At 42.9% G+C, this 17,444-nt stretch overlaps 1 protein-coding gene across 3 annotated transcripts; it reads left to right on the forward strand.

The window, feature by feature from the left end:
* Window positions 1-333: 333 nt before the first annotated feature.
* On the forward strand, window positions 334-11,649 carry LOC311132770 (DNA-binding protein RFX5-like). Of its 3 annotated transcripts, none has more exons than XM_084166073.1 (10): window positions 334-381; window positions 5,531-5,680; window positions 5,870-5,903; window positions 6,004-6,086; window positions 8,400-8,525; window positions 8,691-8,807; window positions 9,118-9,196; window positions 9,315-9,513; window positions 9,633-9,727; window positions 9,864-11,649. In XM_084166073.1, the coding sequence occupies exons 2-10, from the start codon at window positions 5,571-5,573 to the stop codon at window positions 10,869-10,871; spliced, it is 1,851 nt and encodes a 616-aa protein (XP_084022199.1). In that variant the 5' UTR covers window positions 334-381; window positions 5,531-5,570; the 3' UTR covers window positions 10,872-11,649. The 3 variants fall into 3 exon arrangements, with proteins under 3 accessions (XP_084022199.1, XP_084022201.1, XP_084022200.1); XM_084166075.1 differs by lacking the exon at window positions 334-381 and adding an exon at window positions 4,260-4,288 and having other exon boundaries at window positions 9,864-10,966; XM_084166074.1 differs by lacking the exon at window positions 334-381 and adding an exon at window positions 5,157-5,243 and having other exon boundaries at window positions 9,864-10,966.
* The last annotated feature ends 5,795 nt before the right edge of the window (window positions 11,650-17,444 follow it).

The following is a 17,444-nucleotide window of genomic DNA, read 5'->3' on the forward strand; positions in this document are numbered from 1 at the left end:
CAGTGTTTAGTAGCGACGTTAAGATAGATGAGTAGTAAACTGATTCTAGATCTATGCATAATGTAAATCCGCCCCAAAAGTAAAGAAAATATTCCCATATGTGTAAACCAATCAAGTTTCTGTCACTAGGCAGAATTTCCCCAGACGATACATCAGCTCAGTTACTGGGCAGACCAGTCATAACGCCTCCTATCAGAATAATCTTTAGCAAGAAAATAAAGCAATTGAACCAATATAATTTAAGTTACACTTGGTATCTGAGTAGAATTAGAACAATCCACCAATTGGAATTGACGTTTGCTTTGTAGTCAGGCAGACATAACATAGTTGTCCAATCACAAAAAAATCGGAAAGGGGATTTTTGCTGTAGCTTTGGCTCAGGTACTTTCTTTTTCTTTTATAAAATAAATACTTAAATGTGTTTTATCATATATATCACAGAATAGTATGCGCAATTTAAACATTACTTTGATATATTGTTGAAAAAGTTTGAATTCTGTTACAATTCATGTTTCAAATGGTGTTTCATTGCTTGCTAATGTTAGCATTTAAAGCTAGCCCAGCTAGCTAGCTATCAAGCTAACGGTAGTCACTTGCTAAGATTAAATAACAGCATTCAGTGAATCTACAAGTGTTGAATTCCTGTCGAATTAGCTTGTTATATGTGCATTTCTATTCCCAGAAACTGACAACCAGTGTGTGGCTAGCCAGATGGCTAGCTAGCCACAGTGAATTGAAACATGTTGTGTCGATAAACCCAGAAAGCGGGAAGTATGCAAATTGCAAGTGCATTACCATAGAATGGTATACGCCGTGACATGAAAAAGCCATTGTTAACGGTCTCAAATTATTAAAGTTGCTAGCTAGCTAAGTAGGGGAAGCGAGTAGCTTGCAACGCTAGTGAGAAAAAGACCCGTCATGGCTGGTAGTGGTACTCCAAAACCATGCCTCATAGTATTTCGGCACCGTGCTACTGTAGTGGCAGCCGGATGAGCCAGTTTCACAGCGGCTGCACTCTGTCATTGCTCAATGCGCCATTGCATTATGCCTATCACGCTTTATATTAAGGAACACTTCTGTTTTAATTATCCTACTTAATCGCCATAGTGTCATGTTTTGGAAATGCAGACAGCATCGTTGCATGTTTTACTCCCATTTATTATTCCAGACACTGATAGTGCCGTAGTGGGAGTGTCCCTGGCTGTTCAATTGACTGATTTATTTTCTATTTTGGTGACAGCCTTGTAGCTGTTGCACGCTTCACTGTACTTGAGCTTGGTGTCAAGTTGCGTCAATTCAAATCTGGTATAGGAACAAAAAGAGGTCAATACACGTCTTCTAAGATAGACTAGTATTTTAATTAATGCAAACACTTGAATGGTAAATATGATGTTCATATATACGGGCTCACTGAAAAACCACGCAGGGCAGACAGAGAACTGAGCCATTGTTATAAGTTCTTCTTTAAATACTCTGACAGAGATAGTTCCCGCTCCCTGCTGGGCCTGTCAGAGTAGAGGCTGGGTGTGGTTTAGACCTACCCAACCTATCGTTGGCGCACAGGCTGGTCCCAGACCCTTGGCGCTTCACTGTTGCCGGGCATTAGTCGTTATCTTTACAACTTGTCTCGACCCAGCAACCTCAGACATAGTTTGTCCTTCTTTGTAGCAGAACACATGTCCTTGAGCGGTTTAACAAAGAGGCTGTGTGTATGTGAGTCACACGTCTGTCTCAGCCTACCCCCTAACGGTTCCTCACATTAATCACAGCTTGTTATGTTAAACAATCTATATCAGTACAGCACAAACCTATTATGTTTAATCATTAATGTATTCTTTCTAAGCTAGGCATCACATCTAGTTGTAAGAAAATAGATCCCCACATTGGCTATACAGTACACACCAGACTTTATCATAAAAAAAAACAAATTTAAAAAATGCTAAAATTGATAGGACATTGAATATATTGACACGAAAAAAATTGACTATTTAACTTTTGCAGTACTATTCATCATTAATAATCCTGAATTAATCGTGAATAAGGATGAGTGAGAAAGTTACAGAGGGTCAAAGATCATACCCCCAGCCCAAGACATGCTAACCTTTCACCATTACCAATAATAGGAGAGGTTAGCATGTCTTGGGGGTGTGATCTTTGACCCTCTGTAACTCTCTCACTCATCATTATTCACTATTCATTCAGGATTATCCGTAATCCTGGTAGCATCCACATTAGGTTAATGTAGAAGTGTTTAGAAACATATTCTGTTCTTATTTACAATAAAGTGACTCCAAAATGACACTACATTATTTACCATTCATTTACATTGGGCACAAAATAATCTGAAACAACCAAAACGAAGTACAAATGCACCCAACAAGTTTGTAGTCACAAGCTTGATGTAGTCATTGCGTGCTATGAATATGGGACAAAATACTAAACTTTTGACTACTTTATTTATAAGAATCTTTAGGCGTGTCAATCATTTTGACCCCTAACTTTTTGAGAAAAAAAGTATTACTTGTTAAACAAAATCTCTTTCTCTGAGCAATTGTATTAGTATAAAGCTCAGTATTTGAATTCTTTATTTTATACAGTCATTATTACTCGTTTTTTTCAAGGGTGTCAATACTTTCGGACCCCACTGTATATCATTCCATTCCTTCCAGTTCTCTGCTGCAAATGACTGGTACGAACTGCAAAAATCTCTGAAGCTGGAGACACTTATCTCCCACACTAACTTTAAGCATCAGTTGTCAGAGCAGCTTACTGATCACTGCACCTGTACACAGCCCATCTGTAATTAGCCCACCCAACTACCTCATCCCCATATTGTTATTTACATTGTTATTTATTTTGCTCATTTGCACCCCAGTATCTCTATTTGCACATCCTCTTCTGCACATCTATCACTCCAGTGTTAATACTAAATTGTAATTATTTTGCACTATGGCCTATTTATTGCCTTACCTCCATAACTTACTACATTTGCACACACTGTATATAGATTTTCTATTGTGTTATTGACTGTACGTTTTGTTTTTGTTTATTCCATATGTAACTCTGTGTTGTTGTTTTTTCTGCACTGCTTTGCTTTATCTTGGCCAGGTCGCAGTTGTAAATGAGAACGTGTTCTCAACTGGCTTACCTGGTTAAATAAAGGTGAAATAAAAATACAATAAATATCTCTCTATTATGCGTGGGAATACTTTGGAACAGATTTCCAAAATTTAAATAACTTAGAGCTGGTTTGTTGGTGTTTTTACAGTCTTTTATGTCCAATAATAAAAATAAAAGGTTTTTTTGCTCAGAAAACTTTGGGGGCCAAATAAAATCAGCCACAGGCCAAATTCGGCCCCAAATTCGGCCCTGATTTAGGTTGTCCACCCACTAGTTGAAAATGCAATTAGTGACGAAATGTAACTTCCTTAATGCATTTGACCAAAATAAATATGATTATTCATGTTCTGAAGCGTTCAGTGGGGTCTTTCTCTAACATATCATTAACATTGTCTCCAAAAAGTCGGATTTCGTAAGCTAATACATCCGATAATAAGCACAGAGCTCTGTTGACATAGCGGGGCAGGTTTCTCGTAACAACTTTTGAGGATTTTACATTTTGTGCTTGTCGTCTTCAAAGTTGTTTCCGCGGGTCACAAAATTAGCATGACACAAGCTGAATTAAATGTAAAAGGATTTTGAAAATAAAAAGCTTGGTATACGCTCAGTGCTCTGTTGACATTTCACAGAGAGACGCTTGTACAGAGATACGCTTGTTTTCGAATTAATATGAAAAGTGTATACTAAAATATGAAAATACTACGTCATGTCTCAAAATCGATATCCATCTTACCTCATGTAATTATTGCACAGAATCCTCCATTGATTTCGTCACCCTAATTCTGGCCATCCTAAAAGGGTAAAAACTCCAATAACATTTGAACGGATTATGATAGACATGATGTTTGGGCCCATTGGTTTTACATTTTAAAATTGTACATTTTTAGTCATTTAGCAGACGCTCTTATCCAGAGCGACTTACAGTTTAGTGAGTGCATACATTTTCTTAGAGCATTATCTACACTATTAACATATTATTTTACCCATTGGTCAGAATATGCGTTTTTGATTGGACACCCTACCTACATCATTGCATTGCATTCAATATTATAATTGAACCTGGCTGACAACCCCAGGGTGAAGGAAGTTTCTGATTAACTCCACCAACGGAGTGGAGCAGAGAACAGGCTTTGTGGAATTCATCTCTGACTACATCGATTCGCCCAAGGTTAATACTTCAAAACATTTAAATTATGAAACCCTTACCTTGTACCTATGTTTTTCCTCTGTAATTGCGTGCCTTTCTTTGTTTTCTGAAATTCATACTTTTTCAATAAACGTTAATCAAAAACCACTGACTGTTTCCTTGTTGAGATTCAATTGGCACATGAGCCCTCTTAGAGCAACAGCAATGAACAAACAGTCGGTGGTTGTATTTGACTAAAGTTTATTGAAAAAGTATGGATTTAAGCTGTTGGGTTCTAACTTGAAATATGTTACCATATTAGAACTGGGTGTATGGAAATCTACTGAGTGAGAAAGAGGAGTGCAGAAAGTTTACATTCTGTCAGAACATGTTATTGTTAAATCTCATGTATCCTATGGAGAGGAGAAGGGCAACAGTCTGGTTTCAGTCACTGATAAGGTAGGATAGCCATGAGTTAGAGAGGAGTGAGGAATGCGGGCCGAGGTCAGGTCAGATGAAGTGAGAAGGAACAGTCGCCACTTGAGTTCCTGCCTAGCAACAGAGATGTATTGGCTGTCCAGATGTGCAAGGAGGAGACTGCCTAAAAAGAGGGTATAAATATATGGGCCTGTGTAAACATGTCTTTGTCTTTTCAGCTGTTTGAACCAGTGGGTGAATAAACTTGGTTTTAGCTTTGACTGGTTGTCCGTTAGTTTTTCACTGTTTGTCAGAACCTAACAAAGCAAACAAAGAAAGGCACACAACTACAGAGGATACACATAGGTAAATTGAAGAGTTGCATAATCTTTTTTTAATTTTATTTTTTATTGACCTTGGGCATGTAGTCGGAGCTGAATTCCACAAAGCCTTGTCTCTGCTCCACTCCGTTGGTGGAGTTTATAAGAAAATCCTTCACCATGGAATTGAGTTTAGTCAGCTAAATTGAACCCTGACAACCCCTGACAACTCATATCAGTACCACCATCATCATAGTCAGGTATGTTCCTCAGGTGTTACTTTCCTAAAAAGCTGGTATTGTCAGTTTCCATTTTGATTTAATTGGAATAAAAAGAAGGCTTCTTCTTGTGTTCTTGGGCCGATTATCAGATGAAAAATCACTAACATTGTGCATGTCCAATAACCAGCTTTATTGGACGTGGAGGGATATATTTTCCATTCTCAACAAAAACTAAAAGTTACTTTTAAAATGCAAAATGACAGCCCCCAGCCAAATGCCACAGTGCTTAGAACACTTTTATCACATTTACCCTCTCCTAATTTCAGAGGCCTCAGGGTGCGTTTGCCACCGCTGTGTGAGCAAACAATGACGGAGGACAGGTTGAAGGCGGACCCCTCCAAGCGGGAGGGGCTGGACTCAGGAGAGGGAGACACAGAGCCTAGCCTACTGCTGCAGAAACTAAAGAGCAACATCTCGTAAGTCCCACCCCTCTGTCCACACAGCCACTGCTTAAATCATCAAAATGGACAATAAAGTAATGTGTAGTATCAACACCCTCTCCAACATTACCTGCCATTTATATCATACACCTTATCCATCAGTGTCATTAGAAAGTCTTCAGAAATGTGTTTGTGTCTAACTGTAATTGTTGTTTCTTTTCGCAGTAAGAATGTACAGGGCAAAGTGGACGTTATCCTGGTGAGTGCCAATACATCTTTGCTATTGCATTGTGTATGAATTGCCTTGTCTATGAATGGTTTAAGACCCAGATTTGCTCCTATGTCTCGCCTACCCACAGCAAGATGTGCAGCGCTTCTCTGACAACGACAAACTCTACCTTTACCTCCAGCTGCCTTCTGGCCCCAGTTCAGGGGAGAAAAGGTGAGCATCATTATCATCAGCAATCATTCTGGGTCTGGCACTGTATGATTGTCCTCCTGGTGGGACATATTTGTAGCTCTTCAGATGACTGAAGAGGCTGAATTGTGACCCACAAATCCCACTGAAGAGGTATGTGGTGGTAGTGGTTGATAGTGGTTGATGTTTAGCCTCTCCTTTCATTGTTGCCACTTGTCCTCAGTGGCATGGCTGAGGTCTTTTTCATGTTGTGCAGCCCCACCGTGGATGGCCTTCCTCTATTTGTTTTATTTCCATTCAGTCCGTTAGATATGCATTAGGTGTCATGCAAGCAAGCATTGAAGCAGTGGTCCACCCAGAGGGGGTGTACTGTACCTACCTACTACTGTACCTACCTACTGGTGGTTTAAGGTTTGTAGAGAAGGAGTTTTGATCTGGGTGTTATTGTGTGCTTTTGAGATGCAGAGACTCTGCACAGGTCTGCGCAGATCAACAGATTTCAGCAGACCATGCAGATCTATGTGTCTCGACCATGCACACATCTCCAAATTCCCCAAACTATTTTTCTCAGTCTGGCAATGGCCCCACTGGCACAACTTAGGCGGTGGTGTATTTCTGCATCGATGTCAGCTTTGGAGGAGAGAACACTGCCAAGGTAAGGGAAGAGGTCCACGTTTTCAAGGGTGTTATTGTCAACATGTACACACAGAACCTCAAGGAGCATACAAAGCTCAACAAAGGTCAGAGATGTACTACATCTGTTTGACAACCAGTGACCCAGTCACATATTGACTTCTTCCCCAGTAACACTTAAAAATATTTATAAATGCTGCTATAAGTAGTTTATAAACTCTTAATTATTTAGTTTATAGTTTATAAATCGGTAAAAAATAGTTCTAACACAATGATTGAAATTGTGTGATTGTTATTTTGGTGCTTGCCAAAATGTGAGTGCACATTGTTTGTTATTGCCAGTGCCACATTGTATGTTTGAGCAGGAATAAAACAGAAGCAACATGAACCGTGTGCTGGCTTTTCATATTATTATTTGTTTTCATTGTTGGGGCTCAGCACCAGTTGAGAGGTTTGGGATGTGCATATCTTCTTAAAAATATATATATGTTCACTGCCTTAACTACACTGAACAAAAATATAAACGCGACATGTAAAGTGTTGGTCCCATGTTTCATGAGCTGAAATAAAAGATCCCACAATGCCACAGATGTCTCAGGTTTTGAGGGAGCGTGCAATTGGCATGCTGACTGCAGGGATGTCCACCAGAGCTGTTGCCAGAGACCATAAGCCGCCTCCAACAGCATTTTAGAGAATTTGGCAGTACGTCCAACCGGCATCACAACTGCAGACCACGTGTAATCATGCCAGCCCAGGACCTTGTCTGAGACCAGCAACCCGGACAGCTGATAAAACTGTGGGTTTGCACAACTGAAGAATATCTGAACAAACTGTCAGAAACCATCTCAGGGAAGCTCATCTGCGTGCTCGTCGTCCTTACCAGGTTCTTGACCTGACTGCTGTTCGGTGTCGTAACCGACTTCAGTGGGCAAATGCTCACCTTTGATGGCCACTGGCACGCTGGAGAAGTGTGCTCTTCACGGGCAGATGGCAGACAGCGTATATGGCGTTGTGTGGGCGAAAGGTTTGCTGATGTCAACATTGTGAACAGAGTGCCCGTGGTGGCGGTGGGGTTATGGTATGGGCAGGCATAATCTACGGACAACGAACACAATTGCATTTTATCGATGACAATTTGAATGCACAGAGATACCATAACGAGATACTGAGGCCCATTGTCGTGCCATTCATCCGCCGCTATCACCTCATGTTTCACCATGATAATGCACGGCCCAATGTCGCAAGGATCTGTACACAATTCCTGGAAGCTAAAGATGTTCCAGTTCTTCCATGGCCTGCATACTCACCAGACATGTCACCCACTGAGCATGTTCAGGATGCTCTGGATCGACGTGTACGACAGCGTGTTCCAGTTCCCGCCAATATCCAGCAACTTCTCACAGGCATTGAAGAGGAGTGGGACAACATTCCACAGGCCACAATCAACAGCCTGATTAACTCTATGTAAAGGAGATGTGTCGCGCTGCACGAGGCAAATGTGGTCACATCAGATACTGACTGATCCACGCCCCTACCTTTTTTTTGAAGGTATCTGTGACCAACCGATGCATGTCTGTATTCCCAGTCATGTGAAATCCATAAATTAGGGCCTAATGAATTTATTTAAATTGACTGATTTCCTTATATGAACTGTAACTCAGTAAAATCTTTGAAATTGTTGCATGTTGCGTTTGTCCTGAGCAGCAGCAGCAGTGACCCCAGTTCCTTCAACACAGCTGACCAGCTGCACACCTGCAACTGGATCCGCAGCCACCTGGAGGAACACGCAGACACCTGCCTGCCAAAGCAAGACGTCTACGAGACATACAAGTAAGTTATTGTAATGAGGCACAGCTGTAACAGTGAATTAGAAATGTACTTGTGAACCCGGAATACCTGGACATCAATAAGAAATACTATTTTCGCTTTGCTACGGTGTGCCCTAATGAAAACGACCCAGCTAATGTTATGATCTCTTGCCCCCTAATCCCCCAGGAGATACTGTGAAAACCTGCAGCACCGGCCTCTGAGTGCTGCCAACTTTGGGAAGATCATCCGTGACATCTTCCCCAACATCAAAGCCCGGAGGCTCGGTGGCAGGGGACAGTCCAAATATCCTTTCAGTCTGTCAGGAGGTTGTTTTGGGAGGCCCTTTAAGTATTTGAACACAATTTTACTTTAACTTGCCGCAACTGCATTGACACCTGCAAATTTAGTATTCAAGCATTCAGGGATTCACCTATACTTCAATGCATCTTATTTGCATCCTATTTTTATATTGTTGAACAATGTGGGAAATGTGGATAGAATGATGCCACCGAGTACAAAGGATCAAACAAGTATTACCATAACCTATTGATAAGTGGAGAGGGTGAGGTTCCCCTTTCTGTTTACAGTTCATCCTTAACTCCTTCGCTGACACGTATTGTTATAGTGGAATCCGCAGGAAGACGGTGCTAAACATGCCACTGTTGCCAAACCTGGACCTGAAAAACGACCCAGTATGTATGACTAGCCAACTGCACTTCCTGGTTATATGATAGGACATAACTATTGCTTTTGCTATAGTTAAGTGCAAAAATGACTGTCAATGGTGATTAAGACTCTTCTTCCATGAAGTCGGAGCTGACGGAGCTGGTGCAGACCTACAAGCAAGAGGTGACGGAGGCGGCTTGTGAGCTCATCTGTGATTGGGCCCAGAAGATCCTCAAGCGTTCCTTTGACACAGTGGTCGAGATCGCCCGTTTTCTTGTGCAGGAGCACATCGTCAACCCGCGCTGCAGCCAGGCTGAACTCGTCACTTCTGCCGTGATGACAGGTGAGTCTCAGTGTCCTCATCTCCATCACACTGTGTTCAGTCATCTCCAATACCATCTGCAACCATCTTATGGTTGGAATTTCTTGTAACCATCTGTCATTTTTCTCTGTGTCTCACAGGAGGTCCTGCAAAGCCCCACAAGGTGATCAAGAAGAACCCAGTACCATCAAAAGGAGGTGGGCCGGAGACGGAAGGGAGCAGCTCTGAAGCTAAGGTAGCGCATCAACAATACCCTTTCAAAGACTAAATGCAAAGTACATAAACATACTTCTCAAGTTGTAATAATAGTAGTAATAATGAGCCATATCTACTCATATAGACTTTAGGTAACACAATGTTGTTTCTCTCAGAGGGATAAAGAAGTTGGGGATCAGTTGTCACCAGGGAAACTGCAGTCCAGTGACAAGCCAACCAAAGGGGCGGAGTCAGTACGCCCGGGGGGTCGTGACCTGCAGGTGGAGGCTCTGATGAAGCACCTGCCCCGAATCCTGCCTCGCAGCTCTGTCCCGGAAAAGTCCCAGCTTTCGGTGCGCTCCTCGCCCCCTTCGCTGGCACCCAAAGACGCAGGCGGCGTAAAGGTCATCACCATGACTGCCCTGCCCCAGCAGCAAGGGGGCGCTCTCCCCGTCATGATCCTCCCCCAGAGCGTCAGCCTATCCTACCCCGATAGGGAAAAAGCCCCGCCGGTTACCATGGCGCCTGTGGCACCAACGTCTGTGGTGCAGAGGGCCCGTGCCGTGACCAAACGGGCCCTCGAGGCTCCGGCTGCAGCCAGCGGGGGCCCCAGGCTGGGAGGCACGCCGGCCAAACGGAAACGAGGACGACCCAGGAAGCCACGGCCAGAGGACACCGCCCCTCCGCAACCGCAACCGCCCCCTCCGCCCCTACCCTCGGTCAACCAAGCCCCTATCATGAAGTCCCTCACCGGAGGGGTGATCCAGAAAGCTTGCTCTTCCTCCTCCTCCTCCCAGGTGGTGGAGGTCGTGTTCCAGGACCAGCAGGCCGTGCATTCGGTAGCGGACACTGGCGACCCAGAGCACCGGGGCGTGGTGCTCGAGTCTGAACCACGGCCCCTGCTGCTGCTGCCAGGGACCAGCCACGCAAACTGGGACATGAGCAGGGCCATGGTAGAGGTCATCCAGAGGGCCCCGAGACCACCCACCACCAAGAACAACAACAACTCCCAGTCTACCCCCCACCACCGCCTGCCCCTGCCCACTTTGCTGGAGGGTCGAGGTGAGGTGGAGATCACCCTCACCCCCATGGAGCCTTCGGACGATCTGCCGACCCCCACCGCCCAGGGTAGCTCGGAGGGCCACCCCGCGCCCGATGACAGCTCTAAGGTTGAAAGACCCTAGCCCTCCCAGTCCCGAGCCTCACCCTCCTTGTCACTGAGACTAGGGAGCACTAAGCGACTTTATACTATCCTCAGGGTGAGGATAACCACCCCCAATCCCCCATTCATCTTCTTCCAGGTAGCAAGCTTCATCTTGCTCCACACAGTCCCTCTCCCATCTTACCGATTGGTGGAAATCCGAGATTGGCGGCGCAGAGAGCCAAGAAGGATCGATGAAGCCAAACCACTACTAACCCATGTTGACCTTCCATTAGCCCTTGCAATTGACAATGTAAAAAGAGCCATTGATAACTCTTTGCTGTGACGCTAACTGCATGTTTTTCTTTGTAATTGTGAGCGAAGCGATAGATAAAGGCGGCTCCGTACTCCTGAGATCGGATTTGTTGTAGTTCTGATGATGAGGAGGGGGTATTTACGGGTTCGGACCATACGAGGTTCTAAGTGCTACTCTCCCTGAGAGGAACTCCCCTCAAAGCGTTCCTTTTTATATCTTTGGTTGTGTTATGTTGATGTTTGTAGTTGTGCTTTCAAATAGACTTCCAGAGTAAAGGCGTCCGCATGCTTTCCAGACGAAACAGTTTGGAAGAGTTTGTGCATATTTTATGATGGCATTTTGTGACGTTTTTTGTTCATTTTGGACTTCGGTAAGGTTTTTTTCGGCTGTTCGGGCACACTAAGACATTTCTAGAGGCAAGCGGAAGTCGGTAGCCGAAGTCCACAGCCCTTTGTCAGTGATTGGTCAACAGTCGGGATTTTTCAATAAAGTATTTGTTGTCATTTAACGAGAGACGACTCGTTTTCATACACATTATTTAATTGAGAAATACTGCACCAAACATCTTAGTTAGATGTAAAATTGCGCGACTAAGATCTCCTCGGCAAAACGTCAAAACTAATGACAGATTTCTTGAGTTATCTTTGATTAATTCTGTCTATTTTGAGGAAGTGTATACTGGCTACGGCGTCTCAGGCAAAGGTATTTTAAGGGAGTATACAAGCACACTCTTTCGGTTTGGCTAGGCACCAGCTGAACTGAAGCATGCTGACGCCTTAAGAAAGGAGAAGGCATGACTCACTGCTGGTGGAGCTACATTTAAATGATGCCCCTGGCAAGCATCGGAACTGGGTCTGTTCTAAAAAATTGTGTGACAAGATTGTGAGTTTGCCCCCCTTCCCCTAACCCCCTAAACTGGAGTGTGACGCAAAGCGAGCACTTACCTGGGCGTAATTCCAAAATTACAGCACTTCCTGTTAGCGACTTAGCGTAGATGACAAAACATTATAGACACCATATAGGCTAGACTATGACAAACAGTCGTTTAGGCATGCCTTTGTATTTTGAATTTACAGCACCTCAGGCGAAAGCATCAAAGCACAAACCTGCGAGCCTAGTGTAAAACCTTGAGCGCGGCAAAGAGACTTCATGGAATATTAACTGATTTATATTACTGATTTAGTAAATGATTTAGCCTGATGCTAAGCTAATGCTAATGTAGGTTGCCAAGCTGTACCTTATTTATACACTTTAGGACTATGATATAATTTTCACAATTTCAAACTGTCTGGCAGAAACAACTATTGCTTAGCCACCATTGCCAAACTTTCAACCTCTGGCTTTATCTAGGGGTGCATACATATTTGGTGCATTTCATAGCAGTACATGATAATGTAAGATACTGATACCCTTCTATCCAAACCCAACATATCATCCAATGTATGATCAACCTTAAATAGGCTGGTTTTGTGTTTTTTTTTATGCCTTCCATCCTTTGACAAGGGGAGATTTCAATTTGTAATCTCCAGCCTTAGCCCTTTTGGAATTAAATTGAAACAGATGACAAGAATATTTGCACTGATATGAAGAAAGCAAAAAGGTTAAGAGCCTGTTAGTTATAACTGATAATAGTAGTGGTTACTAGGAATTATAAACTGGGTGGTTCGAGCCCTGAATGCTGATTGGCTGAAAGCTGTGGTGTATCAGACCGTATACCATGGGTATGACAAAACATTTATTTTTACTCTTCTAATTACGTTGATAACCATTTTATAATCGCAATAAGGCACCTCGGGGGTTTGTGGTATATAGCCAATATACCACGGCTAAGGGCTGTATCCAGGCACTCCCTGTTGCGTCGTGACTAAGAACAGCCTTTAGTCGTGGTATATTGGCCATATACCATACCGCCTCGGGCTTTATTGTTTAATTAAACAATGACTAAAAACATGCTTTTTATGCTTGAGGTCGTTTTGGAACAAGCAATGTTAGCTTTATTTTTCAATGGAGTTGATGGTCAAATTTGACTGAATTGAGAATAAGCACTACGGAATTATACTTTATTATTAGTCTATGCCATGTTATTGTCCTTCTGTAAACTATGGGCTTATAAAGACACAATCTGGATGTAAATTCATGGTGCATACATTTGGTGCTGTAATGGTGATGACTCAAGGTTGTCTACACACTACGCTATTTCCCGGGAAAACAGGGATTCCCTATGTCTGTCTTCAAACCCTGTTCATAGAGTTTCTCTCCAGCCAGTATGTAGTACATGGGTGACCAGCCATAGACATACATGTGGCCAACCTTCTTGTGGGCAGGCCCTGTTCTTACACACCTGATTCTATTCTACTAATCAGCTGCTCATTATTAGCTAAATCAGTTGTGTTAAAGCAGAGCTAGAACGAAATCCTGCACACTTTGTAGCTCGTTGTGAGGAGGGTTTGCCGCCCCTGATCTAGTATATTCTATTGGTCTGTTAATTGTGTAATTACATGTGCATAGTTATAGTAACTCACCTTATCCTCATTCATGACATTGGACTATGAGCTAGCAATGATCTCCGAGTTGTATTAGGTAATTGACAGATCAAGTTAATATCAGTAAAAGAGGTAGGTTTGAATGAAGACTACAGATTAACTGTAGGCCCAGGGGACACACATGGGTAACCTCTTCCATAAATAAGTATATGTCTTTTAGTGTGCAGTCAATTGAGTGTTGCAGTAAGTGAATGAGTGAGTGGGAGAACTTTCACTGTGGAGCCACGGTGCTCAAAAGAAACGGGTCAGAGAATCAAAGATAAGGATCGGGATACGGGTAGCAGTGCCTTGACCTTAACTGGCGGTTAAACCATATCATGACCGACCACGGTCAAGCTTTGCAGATGCTCTGTTGATGGTGGTAACCCTCTAAACTAGCTCGGCTAGCTATGTAGTGGTTAAGTAGCTTCATAGCTTTGCTTTGCGGTTTGTTTGAGTTCATGCAAATAAAAACATTGCAAATTAGTCATTTTGTTATTATTGTTGTTTTATCAAATCTATGAAAACATTTTATCATATGTGCTTTTGTTGATATGAGTCAGTGAAGTTTCATTCATTGTAAAGGTAATTTGAAGTACAGTTTTAACATGAATGTCTTTGAATTTCAAAGACACTTCCAGTTCAAAGAACTCTATCCATGCATGGTTTTATGTGACAGTGATTCTGTTGTTCTAAGATTCAATAAAAAAAACTGTTACTCTCCTAGCTTAGAAACATATGTCAAAACATAAAATGTATTGACTGGGGGTTTAAAAATGAAATGTGTTAAGCTATCTGTTTTAGTTTAACATTATAATCCCCCAGGTTGTGTTTTGCACTTTATTCATACCTGAAGATTAACTAATTTATAATTGGTGTGCACATAAAAAACAGAATCCTGATTTGATAATTAAGTATCACACCTTACATGTTAGTCATTGTATACGTGCGACTCTGAATGCCCTTGTTTGAAATTGTTTACGATTTGTTTTTTTGTAAATCGTCTCAGAGATTTTGTGACATTTACATCTATGTTTCCTTTAAAAAAACACAGCTAAACAAATGATGCCAATGACTAATGTGAATATATTTTCCTATGCTGACTGTAATAAATGTTGTTAAAGGTAACTGGAGAGATGTTAGGTGTTGATCATTTCTTTGTCATTTTTTAACTCTTCTCTTAAAGCAGCAATCAGCAGTTGAAACAATAACAAAGCGTACTCCGCGTAAAAGGCTTAGGGATGGGGCTAGAGAAATGTAACCATTCAAATTCATAGACAGAGCTATGGATGCAAGGACTGACCATCCATGATATCACAATTATAGTTTGAATCATGTTTTGAGGCTATACAGTGTACATTTACTTTGTTTATAAACATTGGAGTGAAACAAGTTTATATTTTGGGTTCTGATGGGGTACGACAGTTGAACTAAGCTCATGAGGAATTTATAACCCACTGGGCACAAATTGGTTACATTTTTACATTTTACATTTTAGTCATTTAGCAGACGCTCTTATCCAGAGCGACTTACAGTTAGTGAGTGCATACATTATTTTTTATACTGGCCCCCCGTGGGAATCGAACCCACAACCCTGGCGTTGCAAACGCCATGCTCTACCAACTGAGCTACATCCCTGCCGGCCATTCCCTCCCCTACCCTGGACGACGCTGGGCCAATTGTGCGCCGCCCCATGGGTCTCCCGGTCGCGGCCGGCTATGACAGAGCCTGGATTCGAACCAGGATCTCTAGTGGCACAGCTAGCACTGCGATGCAGTGCCTTAGACCACTGCGCCCCACGTCATTTCAAATAAATTATGTTGAACCAACGTGGAATAGACGTTGATTTGACGTCTGTGTCCAGTGGGAAGTGATATTCTTCCAAGAATCAATGGGTACATACAGTGAGGGAAAAAAGTATTTGATCCCCTGCTGATTTTGTATGTTTGCCCACTGATAAAGACATGATCAGTATTTGAACAGTGAGATACAGAATAACAACAAAAAAATCCAGAAAAACGCATGTCAAAAATGTTATAAATTGATTTGCATTTTAATGAGGGAAATAAGTATTTGACCCCTCTGCAAAACATTACTTAGTACTTGGTGGCAAAACCCTTGTTGGCAATCACAGAGGTCAGACGTTTCTTGTAGTTGGCCACCAGGTTTGCACACATCTCAGGAGGGATTTTGTCCCACTCCTCTTTGTAGATCTTCTCCAAGTCATTAAGGTTTCGAGGCTGACGTTTGGCAACTCGAACCTTCAGCTCACTCCACAGATTTTCTATGGGATTAAGGTCTGGAGACTGGCTAGGCCACTCCAGGACCTTAATGTGCTTCTTCTTGAGCCACTCCTTTGTTGCCTTGGCCGTGTTTTTTGGGTCATTGTCATGCTGGAATACCCATTTACGACCGATTTTCAATGCCCTGGCTGAGGGAAGGAGGTTCTCACCCAAGATTTGACGGTACATGGCCCCGTCCATCGTCCCTTTGATGCGGTGAAGTTGTCCTGTCCCCTTAGCAGAAAAACACCCCCAAAGCATAATGTTTCCACCTCCATGTTTGACGGTGGGGATGGTGTTCTTGGGGTCATAGGCAGCATTCCTCCTCCTCCAAACACGGCGAGTTGAGTTGATGCCAAAGAGCTCGATTTTGGTCTCATCTGACCACAACACTTTCACCCAGTTCTCCTCTGAATCATTCAGATGTTCATTGGCAAACTTCAGACGGGCCTGTATATGTGCTTTCTTGAGCAGGGGGACCTTGCGGGCACTGCAGGATTTCAGTCCTTCACGGCGTAGTGTGTTACCAATTGTTTTCTTGGTGAGTGGTGACTATGGTCCCAGCTGCCTTGAGATTATTGACAAGATCCTCCCATGTAGTTCTGGGCTGATTCCTCACCGTTCTCATGATCATTGCAACTCCACGAGGTGAGATCTTGCATGGAGCCCCAGGCCGAGGGAGATTGACAGTTATTTTGTGTTTCTTCCATTTGCGAATAATCGCACCAACTGTTGTCACCTTCTCACCTAGCTGCTTGTCGATGGTCTTGTAGCCCATTCCAGCCTTGTGTAGGTCTACAATCTTGTCCCTGACATCCTTGGAGAGCTCTTTGGTCTTGGCCATGGTGGAGAGTTTGGAATCTGATTGATTGATTGCTTCTGTGGACAGGTGTCTTTTATACAGGTAACAAGCTGAGATTAGGAGCACTCCCTTTAAGAGTGTGCTTCTAATCTCAGCTCGTTACCTGTATAAAAGACATCTGGGAGCCAGGAATCTTTCTGATTGAGAGGGGGTCAAATACTTATTTCCCTCATTAAAATGCAAATCAATTTATAACATTTTTGACATGCGTTTTTCTGGATTTTTGTTGTTATTCTGTCTCTCACTGTTCAAATAAACCTACCATTAAAATTATAGACTGATCATTTCTTTGTCAGTGGGCAAACGTACAAAATCAGCAGGGGATGAAATACATTTTTCCCTCACTGTATCATTAATTTATAAATCCTAAAATCGATGCTCTGCCACACTAATCCTCAACACGGGGGCCCCTCAGCGGTGCGTGCTCAGTCCCCTCCTGTACTCCTTGTTCACCCATGACTGCATGGCCAGGCACGACTCCAACACCATCATTAAGTTTGCCGACGACACAACAGTGGTAGGCCTGATCACCGACAACGATGAGACAGCCTATAGGGAGGAGGTCAGAGACCTGGCCGTGTGGTGCCAGGATAACAACCTCTCCCTCAACGTGACCAAGACAAAGGAGATGATT

The sequence above is a fragment of the Coregonus lavaretus genome (genome assembly GCF_964263955.1).
Source record: "Coregonus lavaretus genome assembly, chromosome: 7".
Lineage (NCBI taxonomy): Eukaryota > Metazoa > Chordata > Actinopteri > Salmoniformes > Salmonidae > Coregonus > Coregonus lavaretus.

What these genes read in the sequence shown, in the direction of transcription:
- LOC311132770 (XM_084166073.1), top strand. Translation starts at nt 5,571, where the DNA reads ATGACGGAGGACAGGTTGAAGGCGGACCCCTCCAAGCGGGAGGGGCTG. An exon ending in AAACTAAAGAGCAACATCTC is followed by an intron (nt 5,681 to 5,869) that starts GTAAGTCCCACC and finishes TTCTTTTCGCAG; the next exon opens with TAAGAATGTACAGGGCAAAG. An exon ending in GACGTCTACGAGACATACAA is followed by an intron (nt 8,526 to 8,690) that starts GTAAGTTATTGT and finishes CTAATCCCCCAG; the next exon opens with GAGATACTGTGAAAACCTGC.